Genomic DNA, 27567 nt, shown 5'->3' on the forward strand with positions numbered 1-27567 from the left:
TGGTCCGAGAGCCTTTTTGGTTGAGGCCTGGCCCTCGAGGCTAAAGGCCATTGTCAAGGTGCCTTTTAGTCAATTCGTCGGTCCAATGCCACACCCTTGAGGTCAAGGTCAAGATCGGGAGCTGAGAAAATATCCTCGAGCCTCGAGGTCCTGGATGGGTCTCACCAACCTTCAGCAACCCCCCCCCCCCTCTTCAAAGTACACATCAAAACACATACAAGAGTCAACAAACACACGGCGGTGATTTTGCCATTTGTTTCAAACATCGGCCGTTTTATTTTATTGGCGCGAATCTTCACAGTGATGCCTGTGCACGGAGCCACGTGCCAGAGTGCATCCCAACTGACTTCTCAATAACCGCCCACCCCACCCCCCTTCCCAAGGTGGATTTGATTGACAGCTGAGCTCCTGCCTCAGCTCCGCGCACATGATCCACCCGATTTACGTTTCACAAGTGAGCTGGGAGCAATGTGCTCGCTCACAGACATGCAACGCAGCTGTGTCACGCCGTGGAACTGGTGCCAATTTAAAGGTGTTTTATGCAAATGAGGCAAGGGATACCCACAGTGCTGTACAAAGTGATGAACAAAATGGCCTTTGTGGAGAATTAACAGAAGGCATGTGTTACACTGCGCCGATGATTTTGTTTCATGCAAATTTACATTGAAGGTATCCCCAAGCCACCACTAACTCTCACAGTTTTGTTATGTAACAGTTCACGTAGCATCCTTACTGGAGCTGATTTCATCACTCCATCTCCTCGATGGACGTTCAATTTATTGGCTGCCACTCCATCATTATTTCTGACCATCGGCCACCGTCTCTTTCCAGCGACGTGTCCTGTCCAAACCCCCTTTACTAATCTTAAGAGTTTGAATGATGTCAGTCATCGCTGCATTGTTATTAATTTTGAGAGACATTGGCACGAATAAACAGATCAACTCACATTTGCAGTTCAATCTTGCAAGCTGCACGTGAATGTACATGCGATGACATTTGGGGGCGAGTCAATACAGCGGAATGAGACAGAGATGTCACCAGCTGGGTTTAAAATTTTAAAACGACGATGCTTGGGAATAATTCATGAGGAGCGACAACACGTTAGCTCATGTTAAATGCAGGGCCCGTCAGTGGCCCGTGTCAGAACCGCACGGTGTGAGGTACCGGTCGTGCCCTGCCCCCGTAGGTAATAACCATGGGCTTAATTTCAACCGGGTCGGTGCGGGTCAGACAGGCCCTGCACACCATGTCCAGCACGTATAACTCTCGCTATGGCTGTGGCTCGTACTAGTCACGAGTCTACTTCTCCTTTCCTACCAGTAACACAGAAAATATTCAGTGAGATACGAAGCCCTGACAATTATGTTAACACAACACATCTAGACCACAAACCGGATGCAAGTTCAAACTAGACAGAAAAAACGTGAGTTAATACACTACAGCAATAAATTAAACAATAATAAGGCAAATCGTCTCGATCTACCGGTAAATCTCTAACAGGGCTTACTCGAAGCCTGCGGTCTGCAGTCAAGACTTCACAACAAATATACGCACGGCAAGCAGGCCACATCATGAAAACGACAATTGAATAACATTTTCTTAAGACGTAAAAGACAAGTCACGGAACACGTGGCAGAGCAGCCACAGTTTACACCCTGCCCCACCATCAGCTCAGAAACAGTTTTGAATAATACCAACACATAGGTAGTGCGGTGGGAGTTTTTGCACAACCACGCACCGATTAGAAATGGCCCATGAGATGGCACAAGTCCACATCCCACGCAGGCTGCGTTGGTCACATCGCTGTGTTATTGATGGGCCATTGTGCGTAGGTCACAGCACATCCGCGTGGCCACATGTAAGAGGGCAGTGGTTGCTCCGGTGGCAGGATCAGCCCTTTGGATCTTGTGGACGACACTGAGCCCGGTTGTTCAAGACGAGTCTGTTAACACTGCTCTGCTAGAGTCGGCACAACATGCCTGTAATGTGCGATTTTATAATGCGGTGATGATGTGAATATCGCTGAACCTTTTGAGGGCAGCCCCCCTGCAGGTGTTGAGGGTGCATGGGGGTTAAGCGCAGAGTTGGAATTGAGACATATGGGCAGTTAATCAGCTCACAGCGACATCAGAGAAGGTGCGATGGCTTGGGTGGCTAAGTGGGGTGCTCTGTCAACTGATCTTGTAACGCAATGCCCACTTGTGTTCGGGCAATTGGAAGGCAGAATTGCCTGGTGGTGGGTGGGAATAAAATAAACTCAGGTCATCTACTTGGACATATAATTAGCACAGATGGATTCTATCATGGCGTAATGGTTATCACGCTGGACTTGCAATCCAGATGTTGCTGGTTCGACGTCCTGGCATAGGAGCTATCCCAATCGGCAAGTTTCTCAAATCCTCCAACCTTTGTGTACCTGGTGGTATAAATGTCTACACAGTTTGACGATAGACAGGTCACGTGGTGGGATGTGTGGGTACTCCCACCTTTTCCATGACGTCTGGGCAGTATGGAAGAGTCGGCAAAAATAACCTCCCAAAGGGCTCTCTGGAGCAGAGGTGTGAGCAGAATAGTGTCGGGCTGCACCTTTATATTTTTACTGCACCGACACATCTCGGCCTAATTAATGGCCCTGACAATGACGTGTTCATGTTCTGGAATTCCTCTGGTGCACTGTCATTAGTACAATAGAGCACGCGCAGGCTTCGATGATAAAGGGCACAGATATCGAGCGGAAACATCACCGCCAACCGCAAGTTCACATTACCATTTTGACCACGCTTCTACATTAAATTGCGAAGGTGGGTGGTAATTTTCGAATTCAAATACACTGCATATGCGCTGCATGTGTCAATGAATTGGTGGATGACAAGCGACTGAACTGATCGTGGATGACAGGATTTGTACATAAAAAAACTCCACTGGCTTGCAAGAAAAATGACATTCCAAAAGATTGCTCAAGATATTGACATAAGGGACACTGAAATAAGCTACAGGAGACGTACACAAAATGTATTTATAAATGCGCACGAAATAAAATGTTTACGCATCTAATGCGATACGTTGAGAAAGTGCCATCAAAACGCCAAATATATTGTGTGGTGACTGCACAAAGTAATTTCTGAGACCACAAGCCGAGAAAATTAATACATTTTCGGTAAAGAAATCAAGAGGAAATGAAAGTAAAATTCCAAGCGAGCGTGGCCTTTAGGTGGTCATTCCACGCAACATAAAGGAAGAATTTCAATGCGTTACGGAGGCAGCGAGGAACATTTTGTGCTAATTAAGAAGCATCCAACAAATTATTCAACAGCTACATTTTCCGAACACTTTGCATGGGGGGGGGGGGGGGAAAACATAACTATTTATACCCCGTCTGTTTTTGTGTTCTCTTTCGTATTGAGGTATGTTATTGCATGGCTGCTGTCACCAAGATAGGCGGCCTCTCTCCTTTACTGGATTCGAAATCAGGGCCACAATTATTGTTACCGTACACACTAAACGAATTCTATGTTAATTCGATACGTGTTAACCGCAAATACTTTAACATTTACTCTTACTTTTACCTTTGAAGGCTGGTCTCAATTTAAACACATCAATCCAACATTAATAGTGCAACATGTTTTTGGTTGTGACTGGAAAAGTGTTTGTCATCTCCTACAGTGAAAATCGACTGCTTTGCATACATACCCTGATCTTTAAACGTGGAATAATTTAGAGGGGGAAAGGTTTACCGCTTGGACATAGTTACAAGTCAACTCTGACCAAAACTAAACAATAATATATGCTCTGACAGGCTGAACCCGCTCACCTGCTGTTCCGAAGACGACTGTCGGTGCTACATCAGAGTATCAGTAAGTTATCGCAAAAGAGTTCAAGTCGAGGGTTGTAAAATAACACCCCTCCAGTCGACGATGACGACGATGCACACGACAACGCTGCGCCGCCTCTGCTTCACGAGTCGTCAGCTCTGCTCGGCTCGTTTTGGCGATGTTCCTCAGCCGAACTTCTGAAGTCTTAGAGGTCTGGTGAGCGTCACAAACTATGCCATGAAAGACGCCACTGCTGGGGTTGTTCGCCCCCCTCCTCCCCCAGGGGCGTCCTCTTTATGAGATGGCCATCCTGGGAAATGAATCATTTTACCGAGACCTTAATAGTCGCGGATTTTGTCAGATGCGTAATAATAATAATAACACTCGTGCAGTGCTCCCCTCTTCCCATATTGAGATATTTATTTATATTTCTTTCCATCTTTGATCCCAGTTTTATTTGTACCTCAGATGTGCCAACCACAGCCGCTGTCTCCGACGATGCAAAGTGACGCTGTTGTTTCTCAACCACCTTCTCAATTTGTCACCGATGATGGAGACATCCGTTTGGAAAGTTGTTCTCATCAAAAGCAGCTCCCACACCCACAACGCGGCCATTCGCTCTCTGGCTTCGAAGGTGACGAGAGAGTTTTACTCATCCACGACAGAGCGCCAGCTCACAGGAAGAAACGTCAGGCTGGGCTGGCGCGGAGGTGGTTGCGTTGGTGTAGCTGAGTTTGGGGGCTCGAGAAGCCATGCGGAATGGTGGCAGACGCACGCAATAGGTGTGACCGAGAGTTTGACTCTGGCTGCGATGATCAGGAGCGGTAGTGCTAGATCTCCTCCAGGAACTCTTGAGGCACCAGGCCAACTTTGCGCCCATTGGACACCTTGATGAAGCCACTTGATTCTCCACCTTTCTCCACGCACACCTGTGGAGGTAATTGAGAAATCGGGCACGACCAACGTGGCCGCCCAGACATTCATTATGCGAGTCATGCCCGGCATACACAGCAGACAGCCGATAACATTGCAAGTTAATTGCTGTTATCACAATGGGAGGAACGGATTGCTAATTAGCAAATGATTAATTTTATGGCATGGCAAAGTTAATTCGTAATCTTTTAGGGCTATTTTCTTGATAACAGTAATTAAGATTAACGAGCATCTCAACGCGAAATGGCTGTCGTTAAAAATACCTTCTTGAAAGAGAAGATACTTTTTTACAACTGGAAATTTCCATCGCGGATGCTGCACCTCTCACAGCCATCCGGAATGTTGGAGGCCAACGTACCAATCAATATTGACCATGCTCCAGGGAATAGTTGGGAGTGCAATGGGGAACCATGAAAAACACCCCTTTGATGAATGCGTGCGCTTTGTGGGTTTGAAGTTATGAAGTACCTTGCCAGGCTGAACATGAAGCCGATGCACATTTTATCTGATTAATTATGCATTTGCAAACTCACTTTTAATGTATCCTAATTATGTGCTTGGCCGAACGAGACATAAGCATTCAGTGGAAGCATCAGAAAGAAGCGACTTGCTGGTGCTCACTTGTAACGGCACTTTCATCTCGTAGGTCGTTCTTGCCTCCCGGCATTTGGATTTTTTTTTATCGACTTGTGCACGCGTCGCGTAGCCAACGTCCACACTTGCTCACTCGCTGGTCCCGCTCACTCAAATTGACAAACGCAAGTCTCCCGCTGCCTCGTGATGGTTTCATGTTCCAGATTCCAGAGCTGGGACAATCAGCCAATGCTGTTAACTGTGACTGAGCTAATGAAGTTAAAATGCTAATGTAGCCACGCCAGCCGTTTCTTTAACGCCGCTGTACACATCGCTGGCCATTATCATCTTTAGCCATGGTAAATCCACTGCTGGATGAAGGGCTCCCAAATGCCCGTTTGCAACAATCCACCTCGCACCCGCACACCAAGCTGATTTTGTCGCTCAGTCTCCATTTAGTGGACAGACTCTTGGATGCGTTCCATTCCTTGGCTGCCATTCCGTCATTATGTTTGACCATCCACCGTTCGAGCATCGTGTCGTGCCCAAGCCAACTCGCGTGACACCAGCCAACACTGTCACCTGCTCACCGAGTGTGGGCCAATGATGCAAACGTGGCCGTGTTTTGTCGCAATTTTCTTGACCTCTACTGGACATCGCTACTTGTGCAGCTCTAAATCACTACATGCGGAGGCCACTGTTGGATTGGATCTGACCACAGTTGAAGTTGAATGTCACAAACAGTTTAGTAATTTCATGCCCTTTGTTAATAGCCTGCAGGTTGGAAGGCTTCTTCCGCACTGTGTCGGTTGTGAAGGTTCGTTTGACCATACTTCACCATGCTGGTCAGTGCGGGTTGCTGAAGGGGGAGCTGAGTTCAGACATCACTTTCCAGTGATGTCAGCTGTTGCCGAACATTTACTTCAGGTGACGTTCGCAGTCGTTAATGCATTAACTTTAACCACTATGCTGCTACTCCTCCCCAACATTGGATTAGTGTCACTTTATAACACGTGTCGAGGTTTGGGTGCTATTATTAAGGCTTCTTTTGAGCCCATAATTAAGGGCAGCAAAAAATATACTAGGACGATTGTGGTTTTTTTGGAATAGCACATTTTTATACATTTGGCAAATAGTCAAATAACCCACACAACCAATTATAAAATGGTTTTCATTTCATCCTCCTATTACATTAATACTTCAAAAATGGGTATATGTGTTGGCATATTAGAATGCAGTGCTTAACAGTACATCCAGTTAGGCTAAATCCACATTTCTCGCATCTGCAGGTTCAAACTCTTCACCCTTTACAGCCACCAAGCGTGAGAAACTACAGTTGTGCTCAGGGCAAAGTCTGCTAATTTATTTGGAGCCTTCATTCGAATGCAATCAGGCTGGAGCTTGACAACAACGCCTTAGGACGATCCCATGCTGCTGCAGCCGCTGCAAAGGCCTAACGTTTACTCCCGGCTTAAAGACGATGGAGATCCCATCCGTCGCATTTACAGCAGCACATCGGCCGGATCAACTGTGCCCAACATCAGGTGCTGCCTCCCCGGCGCTTCGCGTGACCAACGGCAGCGTTCCATTCCAATCTCTCAGCGCGGACGGCGGCGCCCGTGGGGAGGAGAACACACGCCGACGGTGCCGACGTGACGAGAGACGCGGAGCGGCGATCCGATAACCCCCTCCCCTCCCACCACGCTCGCCCACTCCACTGCAGCATGAAAAAAGAGGACAAACCCACTTCGGGGGCGCACGCGGCGACGGCACAAATGGTGGCCTCGCCGCATTCCTCCCGGTTCGCGCGACGAAAGCGATTTGTCACCACGGTCGCCTCGGCCGAGCTCTTGCCGGCGTGACGGAGGCCCTCGGACGTGGCGAGGGAGCTCGTCCGAGCCGCGTGCGAACTCGACACCGCGCGACGGCGGAGCCGCGTGCCCGGTGACAGATTGTCCCCGCCGAGTCATCTCTGCCAGCATGCTCAATTTGAATAATAATGATAATATAAGCACCATCCCCACCGTAATCAGGATTTTCACGCCAGGCACAGATAATCGTGGGACGGAATAGGATAAACGTATTGTGGAGATGAGTGAATGGAGTTTTGCCCATTCTTTAGTTCGGTACAAGCACGATATGGTAGGGGTTGATCTGTATCAAATGGGGAATGCTGCAATTAAAGCAGACGAGTGAAACAGCAATTAATAGCCACAGCATTATTTACATCATTTGTATTACAATGAAGCTATGAAAAAACGGTCTTACTTTTCTTAATTCAAAATTCATGTTTTGTGGTGGGCATCTTTGGAGTCTTCAAAAGTGGAAGTGATGTCATGCCCATATGAGCATTGAGGCGGTGCTCATCTCCTTGGGCCAGTGGTGGAAATTCCGCATTCATATGGCAGGGCCAAGTCTATCCATAGAACTACACTGTTGACTTCCCCGCAAAGTGATGCTCATTCTATTGCGCCTCCCCCCACTCCCCCTCCCCCGAGGGATGATGGGTCGAGTAAACCCCTAGCCAGGATTTGAACTTGCAGCCACACTCTCGCAAGCCCCTCGCTCTATCGCCGAGCCACCCTGGCCGAGCATCCCATTTGCTCCATGCTCGCTAAACCAGGCTCGGGGCATGCGCTCTCGCCTCTGGTGGGCCTCTGGTGGGCCTCTGATGGGCCTCTGATGGGCCTCTGGTGGGCCTCTGGTGGGCCTCTGGTGGGCCTCTGGTGGGCCTCTGGTGGACCTCTGGTGGGCCTCTGGTGGGCCTCTGGTGGGCCTCTGGTGGGCCTCTGGTGGGCCTCTGGTGGGCCTCTGGTGGGCCTCTGGTGGGCCTCTGGTGGGCCTCTGGTGGGCCTCTGGTGCGCTGCTGGCCCCCTCACCTGCTCCTGCTTGAGCGTGAGCTGCCCCAGCTGCTTGTTGCCGACAAAGGTGCGCAGCGCCTGGAAGACTCGCTCCCCTGGACGGACGCGCACCACGAAGTTCGCGGGGAAGTATCCCACCCTGTCCCCGAGCTTGCCCTGGAGGGAAGGGGGCATGCCGTGCATGTACAGCGCAAAGACGAACATTTCCCATGTGGCCTTCAACAAGCTGTTGGTGAGCACCTGTGAGGATGGACACGGCGCACGAGGGGCTGGATGGTCGGCGCCACACCCGGCCGCCTTTGTCTCCCCAGTGGCGATGATTACGCATCGCACCAGGTACGCATTTAAGGCAGAGTCAACCTAGGGGAGGGCTCAGGTCCGATGAAAATATTTGACACTGTCACTGCTCGTGAGCGGGAATCGAACTTGCGGTCACCGGGGGCTCGTAGTGCAGCGTTGCTCACCACCGGATTACGGCTCGACAACAACAACAACAAACGCCGTTCACCATTAAGTGGTGGTGACGTCACCGCGGTGCTTGTGCCATGCTAGGTGCACTTTTAGGCCACGTGAAGTGTCGAAGACCTGCTGGCAAGTGGTCACGGTAACCGACCCAGATGCACGGAAACGTCATAAACGCAGAGACGCGTACACACATGTACGCACAAGTGCGCACCCACAATAACACACGCATTCATGCAAGACACATATCAGCACACGTGCCCATCCATGCACCAGCCCCAGGCATGCACGCGAAGACATGTGCACGCACGCATATGCGGGTTCACATCTATTAATGCACCGGCATTTATAAATGCACCAGCATTTATACTGTATATGGAACGCACGTGGCGGTTGGTCGGTGGTGCCACATTATAGTTTGTGGGTGCAGACAACTACAGGGTGGATCCATCTATAGATAAGCCACCGATTTCAAATGAAACCTCATAGATTTATATTCCGCAAGTGATTGCACAGTGTGAAAGTGATGGCTCGATAGCTAACAGAAGGAGAGTGATTTTACCAGTGAGTTCATGAGATTGGCGGGAGACAACTCGAGGTACTGAAATAAAATGCAGTTCTGTTTTTTTATGTAAAAACAAAATTTCTTCCTTGCAATTTATCAGTGGGGTATCTATAAACGGATCGCGCCACGTAAGAAGCGAATCGTGCTTGTGCCCGGTACCTTCCACCACTCCTCATTGGAGTCGTCCAGGATGCTCAGTCTGTCCCCCGGCCTGCGAACAACAGCGAGGATTTATACGCGGTGTTTGTTTACGCAGCGTCTAAATGCGACCACGTCTTGGAACGCTGCGCATAAACAGTGGACACATTTACTTTACAGAAAGAGGCGGTCAGTCACAGGCAGAGAGAGAGAGAGAAGGCAGATCTTGAACCTGCAGTTGCACAGTGCGGGGGAGGCGCAGTGGAAATAAGAACGCCTGGGGGAATGAACATACAGTTGGGCTTCAAACAGCTTTGCCCTTGCCATAGGAATGTGTAATTTCCACCGCTGGTTCAGGATTGGCAGTGGAGGTGAGCGCCACCTTTTTGCTCACTTTTGGGTAGGGGTAAATGTGTTATTGTGTGCTATAGATGCATAGCAATTGACACAGAGTACCGTACAGCTAAACAGAAACCTAATGGCACTTAGAGGCCAGGGTTAACCGACGCTGGTGTCGTATGGTTGAAAGCAGAGTGTCCGATGCATGATAGGACCAAGTTGTGGGAGGAAAAAGGTCGAGTATTCAAGGGGTCCATGCCAGCATGGTGCCTGCCCTTTTGCTGTCCAGTAGTTTGACAGGGCAGCTATCCCGTCCCCCCCCTCTCCATTCACCCCACCCATCCCATATATTCCATCACGCGTAACGCAAAACTGCGCGTGGCTGAACATCGGATGCTGAAGCTGCTGCCTCGTGAACCAGATGCAAAAATTGGCCAAAAATGGAAGGGGTGACATGTTGCGATGGGGAGGAAAAGCAAATAATTTTGGGGCTTGAGCTCTCGAGCCAACCAAAATACTATCGTCACCCCGAACATCAATCCAACAGACCACCAGCCGCGAAGACTGGCCCCCTTTCACTGACCATAACATACCATAACCTGCACCTGAACCTCACCTTCCCGTGTTTCAATGGGGCCCATTTTTGTACCATTTTTGTTTTGTTTTTGGCATCATGACGGTGGCGGCGTCGACACGAGCACCGAGCACGGGATGGGGGCTCCTGGGCGGGGGGACGACGGCCACTCACTCCAGAGCGAGGTCGTCTTTCTCGCGCGTGCCGAACCGGTGCAGCGCCACGAACGTGTACAGCTGGCTGAAGTCGCGGCGGGCGGCCGCGGCCGACGCCGGCACCGACGCTCGGCGCTGCCAGCGGTCCCGCTCGCCGGCTCGGGGGCACGCAGCGAGGGCGAGGTCGGCGTTATGGTGGCGCTCCGTTGCCAGCGTGTCTCCCTGCTGGCAGGAGAGATGGGACCGACGGCCGTCAGGGCGCTGGATTTGCAACGCGGTACGGTAACCACCGGGCTGCCGTTCCCCACGCGTGTGACCGCATGTACCATACTCGCGTACACATAGACGCAGGCACATTAATTTTAGAGCATAATCATGAGCGTGCAAGCTACGTCTGATACCTACTGAGAAGACTACCCTCTTGTCATCGAGACTCAGCTTTCTTAGCCGTCCCTCTGCTGTGTGGCACACTGCAACACATTGACAACAAAGACATTAATACTGTGCATTAAATATTCACTTCCACCACAGATTAAGATAGTGTTAAAAAGTGTGCGAGTCATGCCACAGTCACATCATTGGAGCACCACTTAATGTGACTTTTAAATAAACTCAACACACATCAACAACACTGCCTTCATAGAAAACATACAATCGGCGCCGTTTCAGACAATGGCCATTCTGCACTGCACATGCGACTTTAAATACTTTTCCCCACATCGCTCCACAAGAGATGGGAATGGGTGCTTCATCTCATGACACGCTACCGATGGCACGGTCGCGATGAGATTGTGAGATTATTTGTTTGTTTGTAAGATTCAGGCGGGGGGAAAAGCACCATAATCGAGTGGATCGGAGGAGAGTCACTCACCAGAGGCGTAGCTAGGGGGGGGCAGGGGGGTACATATGTCCCCGGGCGCCAAGGTAAAGGGGCGCCACAATGAGGCTTACAACGTCACATTATAACTTATTGCGGCGGGCGGGGCAACCTGAAACTACTGCACAAATCTACACCTCAACCTAAAAGTTTATATATCCCGCCACACACAGCCTACATGTCATGTAATTACATTTTGGTATGTGATTAAACGGGGGAGGCGCCAATTTTATAGTTCATCCCCGGGCGCAAAATATCCTAGCTACGCCACTGACACTCACCGCCCCGGGCCCAACTCCTCCGACCCTCGGGGCCCTCTCCGTTGGTGTCCTCGTCCTCTTCCTCAGTTTCGCACAAGTCCTTTGGGCCCATGGGTAGCGGTGGGCACGAGCAAAATGCACAGAGCGGACACAACGTGTTAACCCAACCGCGTCGCGAGCATGCCCCCCCTCTATGTCTGTGTTCCAGCCTCTTGGGCGCGAAGGTTGATATTATATCACGTACGTTTTTGTAAGATTCCCAGAACCTGCAGGGTTTGCTAAGAGACAGCAACAGGAAGATCACGTTCCTTGTCTCTGTGTGGATGTTAGCTCATCACGTGTGTGCGTGCACAATAAAAGCTCGTGAGAAGAGAAATGTATAAAAAACACCCCGTGGAGAAGAGTTTTGAGACTCAGCGAGGTTCTCCTGGGTAAGGGACATTACTAATTACTACCAATGCAATTTATTCAACCACAGAATAATAGTAACTGTAGCTTGAATTAAACATATTTAATAAAAACTATTGAAAGTTTTCAAATGTTTGATCTTAGATATGATACCAGACCACGACTGCCTAACTCTTGCGAATTATGCCACAGGGATCTTCAATGTTTGCTTTAAGCCAACGGCAAATTCATGCAATATGGATCAGTGGCGAAACTCGTGCCCCGAAATGTGCGTGTGTTAATCGATTATTTAGTGTTTAAGCATATGCTCATGTTACATTTAGACTCGTGGAACAAATGAGACAGAACGAGACAGAACGAGCCAGGAAGGAGAAAACACGAGAATCGATACAAAGGAGACGGTAAGGACGAGAGAAGGCATTGATTATAGAATTGGATTGTGTCCCTGGATCGTGACAATTAATTTCATATTGTTGGGGGGGGGGGGGTTATTGTGACTCATTACGTGCTCTCTGTACACCACGAAACTCCGAAAGGGCACGCAGAGATGAAAATAAACCAGTCCGACGGCAATGTCAACCTCGCTTAGTTCAGAGAGTGGAGGTCTGCTGGCGCATTGTTTTATTATGTTAAACACAAGCTCCTCGTTGCAAGCACAGTCAGCGACATTATCACTGTGCATATTTATCGCCAACTAACGCCTTGCCATTCTATGCTGGCAGAAAGTAAAAAAAAAGCGTAAAACATTTTTTCTTTCATTTAAATGAATGTGATGAAAGTCTGCATTCATTTAACAAGGCAGTGAGGACGTGATGAAAATAGCAAAGTGAAGAGCGAACACGAAGGGAAAAGGCCATACTACTTCGTAAGAGGGTTTGGGGGCAACCTGCTAGAGCTGGAGGACCCTAGTCAAATAACATCCGACCCCAAAACTATCCCACCAGCTGATACAAACAAGGCTTTACTCGAACTCTGGTGTAAACGAGTCGAACAGGCCAAAACACGAGCCATACTCCTACCCTAACAAGCCTTACCCATAACCCCAAAACAGTCAACCAGATGCCACCCCGAACAAACTAGCGTATAACTAGCTAACTACCGCCCAGGTATCATCCCTTCTCTTCAATACCGAGCCTAACTCTAACCCGAGCTCCACCGTGACAGAGCCTCACATTTCCCCTCCACAGCTCGGTCTGTGCACCCCGTCAGGGTGCCCCCCCCCCAGGGTGCTCCCCCCTCCCATCGCACCCCGTGCCCCCCCCCCCCGGTCCGCACCGCGCTGTCTTCGCGCGGGCTGCAGGGCGCCTCCCCCGCCGCCGCCTGCGCGCGTCTCTGCTGGGCCAGGGAGGTTCCATAGCGCAGCGCCTCGTACACGGGGTCCAGCTTGTTCCCAGACGCTGTGTCCAGAGCACACCGGAGTACATCACAGCACGCCGCGTCACACCAGAGCACACCGGAGTACATCACAGCACGCCGCGTCACACCAGAGCTCGCCAGAGTACACATCACACCAGAGTACACCATCAACACCCCACGGAGCACGCGAGAATAAACAACGCAGCATGCAACAGTATTCCAGAGTACACCACGATACGCGAGAGTACACAGCAACATGCCAGAGTACACCAGAGAAAGAACACACCACAACAACACCAAGAGCACACCACAACAAGCCAGAGTTGCACCACGACACACCTCACACTTCCGATTCGCACGATTGGCTATGTACGGTGCGAAAGAAGTTCAACGTACGTACATACAGAGCACTCCACAACACACCATCACGGCACACCATAGTACACCACGACACACCAGAGCACTCCAGAGTACACAGAGCATTGGAGGCGGGGGGCGTCTGGGGGGGCATCGAGAGAGTACATGGGGGCAGTGAGACGCAGGAGATGCAGTCGGGTTGCGGTGTTGATTTAATGGGCTGGGGGTCGGAGTAGGTGGCAGGTAAGCCAGAGTGAGAGTGAGAGATCGAGAGAGCCAGAGTGAGAGCGCGAGTGAGTGAGAGCGCGAGTGAGAGGAATTGAATGTGGGTGGTTAGAATGAGGGAATGTGTTTTATGAGAGGACTAGGATGACTGCGTCATGGTTTATGTGTAGCAGCCGTGTTCCTGTCCCGCATTCGTGTGCAATTAATAATTCAAGCGCCGTAAATTGAATTAGTGAATTTCATACATCAGTGCTTTACCACTTTTAATAGACAACCCATGTGTCATCATGCATGCGTTTATATAAGTGGACTGTTTAAACTTGGAGCCGGGCATTCTCGTGTATTACAATTAAAAGCTAAGGTGATATGCATGAAAACAGCTGCATTTGGTGGGTATATTTATGTACACACTCGCTTAATACAACAAACAATTCTTGGGTCATTTCATCAACATTCTGATGGAATGGGCTGTATTTCCAACATGGAAATCGGAGGTGTTTTTAAATGTTACTGCGCATTTGTGGCTGTATTCATCGTTATAATCGTCATAAAAGAACCGTGCAGTACATTTCCATTTCAAGGCAAGCAGAATGACAATAAGTGCACAAAACGGACTGACAAACAAAGCAACATACGTGCCCCAACTTGGCTTTTAGAATTCTGAAATCATCACAACAAGAGGGCCCAACAACTCAATTCCCAAAACTTCCCGTCGGAAATCGTAGACTCACCGAGGGGCATGACTTCTTTGATGCAGGCAAACTGCCCGTTCAGAAGCAATGGAGAGCTGGACTGCCTCCTGAACCCTTTCGGCTGGGGCACAAACACAAACGCGTACAACGATATAGCGTCTTGCGTCAAGAGCCCACACTACTCACGCGATCGCCTCCAAGGAGGTCTCAATAAATACAGGCGCTGCTGGCCACCTGCCACCGCCGCCGTCGTTACATTTGAGTGGCTGACAATTCGGCTGTCCGAGCTTATAATGTTTGCCAGCTGCCGGTCAGATTACACCGCTGACACGTGGACAGCTCGATAGCACCACGCCGTGTCTCCGTAGCGTTTGGAACGAGCACTTACAGAATGCGTTCACCGCCGTGGTGGAAAAGCCGTCTGTCCGCCACTCAGCAGCGTAGATGGGTTCGTCGCAAATAGCCGATGGGCGGGTCCCGTGTGGTGGGGTAAAGTGTTGGTCACTACCACCTCTTCTGATAAATTTTGCGAAAGTGGCAGAGTAGGCCAAATGCCCTCTAAAAGGCTCTCGAGAGCTCCCTGAAGTGAAGGCCCTTCCACCAGCAGAGGGGGTGAGCAAGTAATTTCAGGGCTGTACCCTTTACATTGTACAATTTTTTGTAATATAATAATGTATGTTAGAGTTGTTTAATATTGAGAAGTAGCATTAAATGGTGGTGCGTTGGTGCAGTGGTTACCGCACTGTGCTGTGATCTCGGTCAGTGGCGAATTACATTTGAACCACAGCCCAAGAAGCCCCCCTTTGACAACCCGCACTGACCAACTTGGTGAAGTATGGTTAAACAAACCCTCATGATTGACAGGGCATCAGGAAGCCTTGATTCAGCAGTATATACGTGAAATACCAATGTCAGAATTTTAATGAATGCAAAAACCATACGGTGCAAGTGCAGTTTGACAAAAGGCTGTGAATCAGTATTCAATCCTGGGGAAAAAACTGCATTTCAACCCAGCATAGTTGTCCGCAACAAGCGGACAGAATAAGTTGTTTCCGTTGTGAAAAATAAAATGCAATACACATACATGCGCTTGCACGTTGTGGATTATACATCATATGCAATACTTGAAGGAATGTAGTCTCACTCGCGAGGAGATGGTAGTACAGCAATGGATACTTAAATCTATCGGTGCAAATCTTTTAGTGTTACCCTTTCGTATACATGGGCTATCTCGAGGTGCTTTGATTTTCTGCCACATGCCAAAAACTCGATAATGGCATTGGCCAAACATCCCAATGCCTGACCCTGCTGCAAAAGATCCTTGAGGCTCAGTGAGAAATATTTTATTTGAAGCCAGGCAGCATCAGTGATCTTGCCTCTGATGACCTTTTGACCTGACCACCCACCATGGTACAAATACGTGTAAGACAGGAATCATCTGTACATTAACAATCTGACAACACCACTCATGTATTGGAGTTATGGGACTGTAGTTGTCACACCTTCCATTCTTACATACTGGCCAAGCAACAGACATGTGCAGTACGACACATGTTGACCAAAATTTGGAAACCTCTTCTAAGAAAAAGTAACTTGAATGTTACATCCCAAGGACCCCGTACACACACTCCATTATCTTCCAAGGTCCACAGCTCCAGGTAGGCACACTAAATATCTCACGTTCATCTTCAATCTGATCTCAATCTAATACACTTCGTGTGGTTTTAGCACCAGTGACCGATAGCTCCAGTCGAAACTTCAATCTCCGCTCTTTCTCTGCTGCTTCCTCCATGTCTAGAATCCTATCCCGGGAAGTCGTCAGGACTATGAACTCTCCCTCCCCCACTTCAAGTCGGGGCTTGAGACCTTTCCCTTCTCCGCGCATGACCGCCTGTCCCTTCTGTTCGAGGCATTTTCATTCTCACCGCATTACCATATTCTCGTCACCTCTGCCGCTCTGCCATGCAGCCTCTTAACCCTCACTCGCTCCCCTCCAAAAATAAACGTTGCCCTTTCACAAGTTGTCTCGGTGCACATGCCCTCTCGCAGTTGCCGTCAAATTCAGTGACTTTGCAGATACAAATTGCGTTGGACTGCAGCGTTTCACCTGGGATGCACCCAATTCCTTCAGATCTCAGAAGCTAAACGTTAGATGAGCCTGGATAGCACTTGGATGGGTGATCTCCGCAGGCAGCTGTGCGAATATGCTGTGTGGCTATGCTGTGCGGCTATGCTGTGTGGCTATGCTGTGGGCAGCAGAGGGCAGTGCACGAAAATCAGTTGTTGTACTGTACTTCTATGCTTCTGCATACATGCTCCTGGCCTTTACCAACCTGGCAGCAATCAGTGTGATGAAGCACCTCATGTGGGGAGGCCCTCATTCAGCAGTGGATTGACAAAAGCGCTGTACACGAATCGATATCATCATCCGTGATTAATTCACGGCTGGATGAAGGCCTCCTCACACTGGTGCCATCCATCATGGGGTGAAGGCTCATGATGGATGAAGTCTGACGACGGAATGGCAGCCAAAGGAAGGAAAACGCAAGCAAATTGGTGACCGCCGTGGAGATGGAGCGGCGAGATCGGTTCGCGTCAGAGGTCGCAAACGGGTTTTGATTCCTTACCCGTACCCGTACCCGGCCGCACCAGGGTCGCAAACGGGTACCCGTACCCTATCCGATACCTGGCCGGGTACGGGTAGCCGGGTATCGGGTAGGGTACGGGTATTGGGCACCCGATTGCGACCTCTGGTTCGCGTGCAGGAGTGAGGTGGGCGGTGGCACGTCGCACGCTCCACCGCCATGACGGACGAGCAAGCCGCCCGTGCAAGGAACGGGTGCCTCTGACCAATTCATCAGGTGTGTGCCCAATTCTCAAAAGCTCAGCATGATTTTGGCTGAATAAGTGCTTGGATGCGCAACCACCGTGCAGTGCAGGCGTCTTAGATGGCGGGGAAAGACTGGCCAGGAGAGGGTGGTGCACATGAATTCTGTTGCTTCTGTTTTCTCGTCTGTTCCCTGCCTGCAACGCACATTGACCAGTGGTGTGAAGTATGATCCAACACCCACCACGGGCAGCAGCAGGTGGCGCCGATCCAGCAGTGGACTAACAAAAGGGCTGTAGGTGGAGGACAATGTAAAATATTCAATGTGTCCTCATACCCTCCACGTGATGTTTTTGGTAAAGGTTTCATTACCCAAATCATCGTGAACAGTCACACTAGATTCCCATCTTACCAAAGTGTGAGTGTAAGGGGATCTGTTGCAGCAGTGTAGGCGTGGCGTGGGCACGAGCAAGTGCTCTTACCATCTTCCCGACGCAGCGTTGCTGGTTGACGCATGCCTGGCACCGCTGGTGCACGCTCATCTTGCAAGTCTTGCAGCGGATGCCCAGTTTGCTGACCGGCTGCACGTCCGTGCCTGTGGGGCAGCAACAGCGAGAAGAGAGAAAGGGAGACACGCCTAGTCTTTCTTAAAAATGACGTTTGTCTTTTTCCCAATTTGTATCTCGATTGCGCTCCCAAAGGCGTCATGTCAAGAAGTGAAATATGCATACGGGACCTCTCGCGTAACAGCGCAGGTAGGGAACGGTGCTGGGGAATTGCACACGGAAGTGGGTATTGCAGAGCTAGCGCTAAGATCTCTTCAAGTGACCTCTGATCCACAAAGTAGAGCATAGCACTTAGCACGTGCCCACCCATTTTCCACACGAGTGTAATGTTTGTCAGTAAAATATGATATTTAGTGAAGTGCAGAATAAGGTACTTTCAAATCGCTTTCTTTGCCTTTTCCCCAGCAGTCACAAAAGCAGTGACGCCACCCCTCACTAGAGAACCGTCCGGGGTGAACTACTTCGGCCCTGGTCTAGACCGCCGTCATTGAATAACGAAGCTCACCGACGATCATGCGGTTGCAGACGTCGCAGAAGGTCGGCTTCTTGAAGCTGTGGTCCTGGAACGAGTGCCTGCGCTCGGGGCACCCCGGCTGGATCCGCGGCGAGGTCGGAGGGCAGCGGCGTCGCGGCTCGTCGTCATCCCCGTAATCGGCTGCCCCTTGCGAGCTGCCCTCCCTGCCGGGCTCGCTGCGGGCCCTGCCCGGCCGCCGGGTCCGCACGACCGAGTCGGGCAGCAGCGGCGGCGGAATCCCAAGGGCGGGGCTCAGCACCGCCGAGCGCTGGAGCACGTTGTGGTCGCTCTGGCTGCGTCTTTGCAGCGCCTTCGACTTGAAGGACAGCGTCTTCCTCAGCCTGGCCAGCTGCACGGTCCCGAACGTGAAACGGCACACGCACGCAGGCACGTACACACAGAGAGCCTTCGAATGGCCTTAACAGACTTTTGGGGCAAGTGCTGTAGAGCGAGCACCAATGAAGGCCGGCACGGTAAACGAGGGGGGTGGGTGGCCAGCACCACACCCGGCCACCTTTGTCTCCCCAGTGGTGATGATTTTACACACTGCACCAGGTACTCATTTGAGGCTGACTCGACACAGGTTATCGCTTCACAACTGCTCCCCACACCTATATACACACACGCACAGCCAGCCCTGTAGCCACTGGTGGAGCATGTGGGGGTGGGTGGGGTGGCACGTGCCCCCCCCCCCAAATGATTCGATCAAAATCCCTAATTTCGATCGGATCATTGGGGTTTATTAGTAATAAATCGGCATTTTGCGACCCCCACTGCCACTGTGTAGCATATTATTACGTGCCAGTGACTCTATGAGATGATAGTCCATAATTGGCAACAAGTGACGGCAAAGCAGTTATAAGTGACTCAGAATTGTGCGCAGTTGCGTATACAGTACACGACTTCCCTGAAGGCATCAACACCTTCAGCGAGCGTGATGCCGATCACACAACGCGGTTCGAATTCGACCCTCGATCGCTGGCTGCGCCATCGCCGCGCACGCGTCCAATAAAAAGCAAGGGACAAGTCCTCACTTACCAACAACTCCTCTATCATGTTTCATTGCTGGAGGGGTTGCCCCCCCCCTACCTGAAAATCCATTGCCCGTAGCCTGAGTTTGTTTAAAGGCAAACAAACACCGATTTACATATCACTTGCCACAGACGTTAGCCAAAGCCAGGAATTCAACTTGGCTCAATGGATTCATAGAGCAGCGGTGTTGACCACTGCACCACCGCACGCCCCATAGTGAAGTTCACAAAATATAATTTCCATAAACATCCCCTACTGACGTTGCATAATCATAGCCACCCAGTTTCCTGTTGCTCTGGTATAGAAGAAGAGTAGTCGACTGCATACATGACCTGCTGAGATAACACCACGCTGTAGTTGTCATCGACAGGTGGAATGCTATTGCTTGAGGTCTCCGGACACAATGAATCCCTTATAACAAGGCCAGGTGACGGCACAGGTGTGCACCTGTGCACGCGTCGCTTTTAGTGAATCACGTCCACTGCTCGTTCAATACGAATTTAAATATGGATCCCCAGAGTTACTGGTGGGTGCATTTTTGCTTCACTCAACAATGGAGTGTACACACAAGAATACAAATATAAAATTAGATTTCAGTCAAAGGATGTTTAAATATGAAAACCTGTGCGTACGGGAACGGTAGTCGATGTACAAAAAATCCACCAATACAAAGTACAAACGAATAGGCGCAAGGAGGCCAGATGATGGCGGTGCAGCAATTGATGATTGGATCCGTGTGTGCAGAGCTTCGAGTATTATCTCCTCATTTGTGTTGGCTTTCTCCGGGCACTCCAGATTTTCTTCCACAAGTGAAACACTCGTGAAATAGAACTGGCCAAGCAGCCCAATGCAGTACCCTTCTGACAGAAAATCATTCGACACGTCGAGGCTATCCTAGGTAAATAAAGGGCATTGTTAAGATATGCTTTCAATCTCATTAAAAACCGGTAAGGCTGCGGTCGATAAAAGTGCCCATTAACTGCAAGGGGAATAAAGGTTAAATAAAACACATAGGGCCCTCCTCTTGCTCAACCGTCCCTCTATAAATTGCTATCAGGGTGAGATGCCCTGGCCCTTAACCGCGTTGTCAAATCATTTCAAGATAACGCCAATGAAATACCTCGCGTCGCCCCTTAGCGTGGGCGTAAAGGTGTGAAGTCAGCGCGCAACACGAATCAGCGATGTGACTGACCGTGGATGGCAAGCGTCGAGTGTGTCTGCAATCCGCCAAATTGGGTGGGGGGGGGCGGAGGATGCAAGGGTTTGGCGGATTTAGAGAGATTTGTGAAACTCCACAAGCTTCTGCACCGAGAGGTGATGCAGTCGATGGCAGAGAAACGGGACGCGGGTGCGTGACGTCACCGACTGTTTGGACCTGTGAGTGTTTTGTCCCCCCTTGTAGGGATGGAATTTGTTGCAGGTTCGCCAGTTTCCTCCCCACCTGCAGCACTGAGACTCAACTAACAGCAATTTAAAGCGGCCAAACATCCCAATGCAGGACCCTCCTGGATTGAAGTCTTCAGACTCGAGTGACACTCTCCTGGATAAGTGACATTGCCTCCGATTATCGCGGTTGGCTACGTACTGTGCGAAAGAAATTCAACGTGAATATACACATTCATGGGCGGAGTTTGGGGGGGGAGGCACGGGCGGGGGGCAACGTCCCCCCAAACTGGACATCTTTATTAATTCATTGTTAGTATTTTTCGATTTAAAGCTTTCGGGACTGCAGGGATTCATCTTCTTGGTTCTTTCGGTAAAGTCACGTAGAATGGAAATAATAAAATAATAAAAATAAAACTAAATAAAATAATTCTCACGACGTTTCGGCCACAACGCAGCCGTCCTCAGGTGGAGAACAGGTCTGTCGAGAAGACAGAGTCTGTCTTCTCGACAGACCTGAGAATTATTTTATTATGTTATATTTTTATTATTTTATTATTTCCATTCTACGTGACTTTACCGAAAGAACCAAGAATATCATTGTTAGTAGTTTACAATTAAGATGAAAAATAAATTAATTAATTCCATGCATCCAAAATATAGAAGTCAAACTCCGCCTATGTTTGCAATATCCATAGCATTGCTTGCAGGGCCCTGCTTGACTTGCAACGCTGTGAAAACTTAGTCACACTTTAAATATCCACGTGCTTCAATATTTTGTCGCATCTACTACCCTCGTATCACATTCCAGCACGTTCTTCCATCTCACTCGTGGTCTCCCTTCCCTAATTCCCTACCACGTGAAACCTTGACAGCTCCATCTGAAGATCAACTGGCATGCGTTGCTCTGAACGGACCCTCTGGTGATAATGGAGAACTTTGACACCGGTAGCAAATTATGCTGCTTTTATTTTACGGGCCACACCGATGATGAGTCTCAGAGAAGTGAAAGACAGTTCACCGTCTACTCGTTCAAACAAACACTTGGAGGCACACTGCTGCAGAAGGCTCATTGGTCGACAGACTTTGCTGGATGTCGTCTTCTTTTTCGTCCACGTGTTACCATCATTCGTTAAGATGGAGGTGTTCACAACTTTGATTACATGTAATATTCCTACTTTATTCGGGTATTGTTGCTGAAGTCGGTCTCCTTCCACCGTGTCTCCGTAGACCAATGGTAACATTCACCATGTTATAGTAATGGGTTTTTACCCTTTCAACTGGTACAAAAACTGAGACCTTTATACAAGGCATCATGTTTGCAATAACCACAACACAAGCAGTCAAAATGCAAACAAAGAGAAACAACTCTGATGATGATAATGATATGCATTGTCCTTGAAGTTGATTGGTCCACACCCGAGACAGCTTTTCTTAGAGCCTAGTCTCCATTGGTGTTGGACCAGATGACGCCAAAAGGCGCACAATCAGAGTTGTTTCTTTTTGTTTGCATTTTGACTGCTGGTGTTGTGGTTATTGCAAACATGATGCCTTGTATAGTGTGACAGTTTCACCTGAAGACGAAAGCTTGTGTTGCCTCCGAAACGTCGTGATTTTATTGTTTTTATTTTTTTATTAATTTTAATTTAATTTTTTACCTACGTGACTTTACCGAAAAACTAAGAGAATGAATCCTTGCAGTCACGAAAGCTTCAAATCTAGAATTGTATAAAGGTGTCAGTTTTTGTACCAGTTGAAAGGGTAAAAACCTATTACTATATTTTGCCACTGGTAAAGGAGGTCTCATATTGTAAATTCACCATCTTGTTACATACCAATTCGTAAATGATGCGATTGTTTGCCGTGGCGGTCTACGGAAACCGGGTCGCAAGGAGGGCGACCTAAGCAACAACTGCCGATGAAGTCACGCACGCAGTCACACGCAAATAAAGCAACAAAAGCTGCTGTCCTGGTCACAGCGAACCACGTGGAACTGCATGGTGGGACCACGTCGTGGAACCTCATCGCGGGTCTGTCCTTGGCGGCGAGTTCCTCCAAAATATTTCCTGCACTCGGCACGCCACATCAAGTATAACCCTCTGGCTTTGTCTGTGATTACTCATCACGTGTCAAATATTTCAGTCAACCGGTGAGAAATTAAGCCCTTTGGGACACGTGCGTGGGTGTTCAATCTGACGCAGGGCTCAATGCTCTGCTCAACGCGCTGTATTGTAATCGCACGCTTTCAACTATTCATTTTATATGAGGGCATAATGGTTGAAGCTACGGTTATAGAGATAACAAGAGACATTTTATTTTCGTTTTGTTTGGCTGCATCATTCTCCTCCCACTCTTCCCTTCATTGCGCTTTCCCGTGAATCTGCTGCTCCCGATTGCCGTCCCTACTGCGGCAGGGGTCATGGACCCAAATGTTCTTAACTGATCTCCGTTTGTAGCAGTTCTGTTTTCGCTACACACGAGCGAATTGTGTTACGTTTGTTTTTGTGTTTTTTTTAGCTAAAAAAATATATTAACATGTATCAAACATATAAAGGCATATTAATACGTGCTATTCAAATACGGTGTGGGCACTTCCACAAGGTAGGCAATCACAAAGTCAAATGTGCAATAATAATGTATAGAGGATGTTATTTTGCGGGTAACGTCACTTAGGGGTTCACATTTAACAATTGGTTATGGACGTTACGCTGATATGGACATTTCAACGGACCCAACAATCAATTATGAATCTTGATTTTGGTCCTGAAAGCCTACCCGTTATGTATGTATGTTGAACGTCTTTCACACCGTACGTAGCCAGCCGAACTAATCGGAATTGCGGGGAAACTAAACAGAGTTCTAAATAAATAATCAGTTATTCAAAAATGTAAGTCATGCCAAGATGACATTGTTGATGTCTGAGTCTGGTAACCAGGACCATGATGGGGATGGGACGAGGGAGCCCTCATCCAGCAGTAGATCGACAGTGGCCGATGGATGATGATGAGATATTATTTATATTGGGATTCCAGTTTGCATGTTTTCAACCTGAGTTGTACCACCAACGTGTATTTATCTGGCTGGTGAGAGTGAATACTGTGACACAAGGCCGTAATTATAATATATATTGGGGGAGGACATAAACGGGGACACATCCCCCCCCCCCAATATTCAAATATGCTCAAAATGTCCCCCCAATATATCGCTATGAAAAAAATTGCTATGCTATGTAAATAAAAACAACAATTTGCTAAACCTTGGCCACAAAATCTGGACTTGTCTTCATATAAATCATAGATTTCTGTTTATATGATTGTGGTTATGGTTGTACTTTATTGTACTGTATTAATCCCTAATCTCTGCCATTACATACAATGAAACAAGAAATGGTAAAAAAAAAGTAAAACCAGAGCAATGTATTACAATACACTATTAGACATTATTGTAAAAAATAAATGAAAAGTCCATCCCATGTGTTAATGAATTTTTTAATATTTTAGGCAGGAAATGAGTTTTCAAATTTAGATATGTTTCTGGGTTGGGACCCCCAGACACCCTGTAAGATTTGGTCCCCCCCAATGTTGACTCCATGGCTACGGCCTCGCTGTGACAACCTTCCCATTTAACACGCTCAATACCCTGCGCGTCTGCAGTGGCGTCGCTAGGGAGTGCACAGGTGGCACAACTGCACTGGAAGGGCCTAGATACTGAGTTACCAAGGAGGAGATGAAATTGGACAGGGGGCCCCATGCAATCCCTGTGGCCCATGCCGCCAGCCACGCTGCGGCCACCCACCCACACTGCGTATTTGGTTGTATAAAACACCTGAAGGTGAACTTCACAGTCATCGTCAATATCATCGGCATTCAGCATTATTTGACACCTCCGATTAGCACGGTTTGCCACGTACCGTGCGAAAGAAGGTCAGCATACATAACGCACATCGGCCACTGGCCTCCCCCCATGTCGTCGCCATCCCTAGCGATCCCGTGCTGCTACAAATCCATCTCACTCCTGGACATGAACGGATCTCATCACTACATTTATGCATTCATTTTGTCATTCCAATCACAATAATCACTTGAGGTACGATTCATAATGCGTTCTTTGGCCAGATCGCTTAAGAAAAATGTGTGTCGCATGTCCTCCTCCACACAACCACAGCCGATGAATAAAGTTGTCACGCGACGAACAAACGTGCCCATTACTGCTTCAGCACACCGGTGTTGGAAGAGAAATCCACACCATGTAAAAATCGTATTTATCACAGAGCTCTACGATAACAAATAATAATTACAGTACCACATTTTACAGAGCATAATCCGGGGATACATTTCCCATGGAATTACGTCCGGAGCTCAGCCCACGGGAACAGCTGCGTTGGAATTTAATCCTTTCGCATAATATAGTTTCATAGTAATAGATGTGAATATTTATACCAAAATATATTTTTAACGCGCGTCACATAAATCTTAAAATTACAAAAACACTTTTTTTTATGTGTATATGCGAAAACTGCCAACAACCGCCCTCACCGCTCTTCCCAGCCCGCGGCCACGGCGTGACCCTTACCGGGGACTCCGCGTGGCTGGGCTCGCTCATGGCGAGGGGCACAGGCCCCCCTGGGCTCAGGGGCTCGTTCTCTTTCTCGCGCAGAGCGCTCATGTCGGTGGTGCAGGCGAGGAGACACCGTCGGTTGATGATGCTGCCGATGCCCCCCCCCCCCGCTGCTGCTCTTCCGTCTGCCTCCTCTTTCTCCTCCTCCACCTTGTCTCTGTTCCTCCGCTGCCCTCCTCGCCTCTCTTCAACGCGCGCGGTAGCTGCTTAAAATGCCGTTGGCATGCGTGTTACGTAAATGAATTGTCCATACACATACCACAAAGGTTCCCGTGCAGTCTTTAACAAACTGTTGGAGCAAAGTGTTGTTAGCGAGCACCTATTATAGTCCGGTAAGGCGGACGAGGAGATGCTGTGGTGTGACCACCACCATCACCACCATGTCCGGCCGCCTTTGTCTCTCCGCTTGTGCTTATGCTTACATACCGCAACAGGCGCTCGTGTATTAAGGCTGAGTCGATCTAGTCGAAGCCGCAGCAACAGGTCCCGATATCAGCCGCCAATAGTCGTAGCCAGGCATCGAACTCGGGTCGCCGCTCAGTGCACGCTTCAGCCGACCAGCGCGCTCCACCAGACGCGCTCGCACGTTGGCAACGAGGTGATCCGGAATAACTTGTTGGGTGGAAATCCCAGGAGGCTGTCAGTTTGAGAAGCGGCGGAGCGCGGCGTGGAACGACTGGCGGGTGGAGGATTAGGGTGAGGATGAGCAGAATGAGGAGGGTGAGGAGGGATGCCGAGCCAGGAACAGAGCGTGAATACAGATCGTGCTCCTTGAGCAGAGTGCTGGCAGCTGGGACGAGACGCTTATTTTTTTTACAATCCTCACTTCGGAATCCGCTTGTGCTTTATATGTGCGTGTCTCCCTATCCCACTGTCGCACACCCCCCTCCACCCTACCCCGTTCTCCTCTTTATCACCCCCCTCCTCTTCGCCATCCCTACTCGCCATGCACAAAAGAATCCGCCTTCTCCACGTCCCCCGTCTCCGCTGCTCCACGCAAGCGCAACCCGCGTGTGCGCGCAACACATCGTGGTATTTGTGTGTTTGGGAGAGCGGTGGCGCAGCGCTTAGCGCACTGCGCCACCGCTCCAGAGTGACCATACGTTCGATTCACGGTCACGCTGTAACATTAGTGGCAACGCTGTATAAGACGAGTGGCGAATTTGTTTAATTATTTGCAAGTGGTGTGTCCTGGGTCTCCCCTAGATCGACTCGGACTTAAATGGGTACCTAATGGGGGTGTGAACATCGGTACAGCACGAGGCAAACAAAGGCGACCAGGAGTGGCGCTGGCCCACTCTACCCTGTCGTATGCCATGCCTGTTGGGGAGGCGGGGGGGTTGTTTTTATATATATACAACTTATGTGTATATACAAACGTGATTATATAACATAGTTATAAATAATCTCATCGTCATCCCGATCCATGTACAGATAGCCCCACACGTGTCCACTGCACCTTTCGTCATTTGTTTCCACTCTCCTCCTTGTCTTGTGCCAATATGCTCAAGTCGTGACACGTTTTGTTCTGGCACCAATCTCATAAGTGTCGTCGTCGTCGTCAAGTCATTCTCTCTTAGGTCTTCCTCTCTTTCCAGTTCCTTCCATTTTTCCGAACAACGCCACTTTTAAATTTACCTGTTGTCCATCCTACATGTGTGTCTAAATAGTGCCAGTTTCCTTCTCATCACTGTCTGCATCATCAGGTCTTTCTTCTTCTACATGCAACCTTCTTCTTATGTCCACGTTGATCACCCTTTGGGTCCAGTTTAGATGCAGTACCCTTCTGTAGCAATACATTTCGAATGCCAATATCTTGTTTCTGTCAGTCTTTTTCATTGTCCAAGTCTCGCAGGCATACAAAACTGTCCTGAACACGCATGTTATAAATAATATACGGCATACATAATATTTAACCATGTTTTATATATATCGTTAAATATATTACCATGTTTTATTGATGAAATATAATATAGTTATACTTATAATCATGCCCTCGTGAAATGGCAATTTACGTACCGATGAAAAACATATAAAGTTT

The 27567-nt window shown here is 48.9% G+C and overlaps 1 protein-coding gene across 1 annotated transcript; it reads right to left on the reverse strand.

Annotated features, from left to right (window-relative positions):
* Positions 1 to 252: 252 nt before the first annotated feature.
* Positions 253 to 26299, reverse strand: LOC144720928 (SH3 and cysteine-rich domain-containing protein 3-like). The gene is made up of 11 exons (XM_078598101.1): positions 25482 to 26299; positions 18486 to 18843; positions 17897 to 18009; positions 14627 to 14708; positions 13233 to 13354; positions 11571 to 11649; positions 10818 to 10882; positions 10432 to 10637; positions 9366 to 9417; positions 8198 to 8335; positions 253 to 4741 (listed from the first exon to the last, which is right to left on the reverse strand). Exons 1-11 carry the CDS (start codon positions 25572 to 25574, stop codon positions 4643 to 4645), a joined length of 1407 nt encoding a protein of 468 aa, XP_078454227.1. The 5' UTR covers positions 25575 to 26299; the 3' UTR covers positions 253 to 4642.
* Positions 26300 to 27567: the final 1268 nt, after the last annotated feature.

The sequence above is a fragment of the Lampetra planeri genome, chromosome 10, assembly GCF_965212315.1.
Source record: "Lampetra planeri chromosome 10, kcLamPlan1.2.h2, whole genome shotgun sequence".
NCBI lineage: Eukaryota > Metazoa > Chordata > Hyperoartia > Petromyzontiformes > Petromyzontidae > Lampetra > Lampetra planeri.

Bases quoted from the DNA above. Each gene is read 5' to 3' on its own strand.
- LOC144720928 (XM_078598101.1), bottom strand. From the start codon at position 25,574: ATGAGCGCTCTGCGCGAGAAAGAGAACGAGCCCCTGAGCCCAGGGGGG. The intron at 18,844-25,481 runs GTAAGGGTCACG...GGGACCGTGCAG, and splicing joins CCAGCCACGCGGAGTCCCCG to CTGGCCAGGCTGAGGAAGAC. The intron at 10,638-10,817 runs GTAGGTATCAGA...CTCTCCTGCCAG, and splicing joins ACAAGAGGGTAGTCTTCTCA to CAGGGAGACACGCTGGCAAC.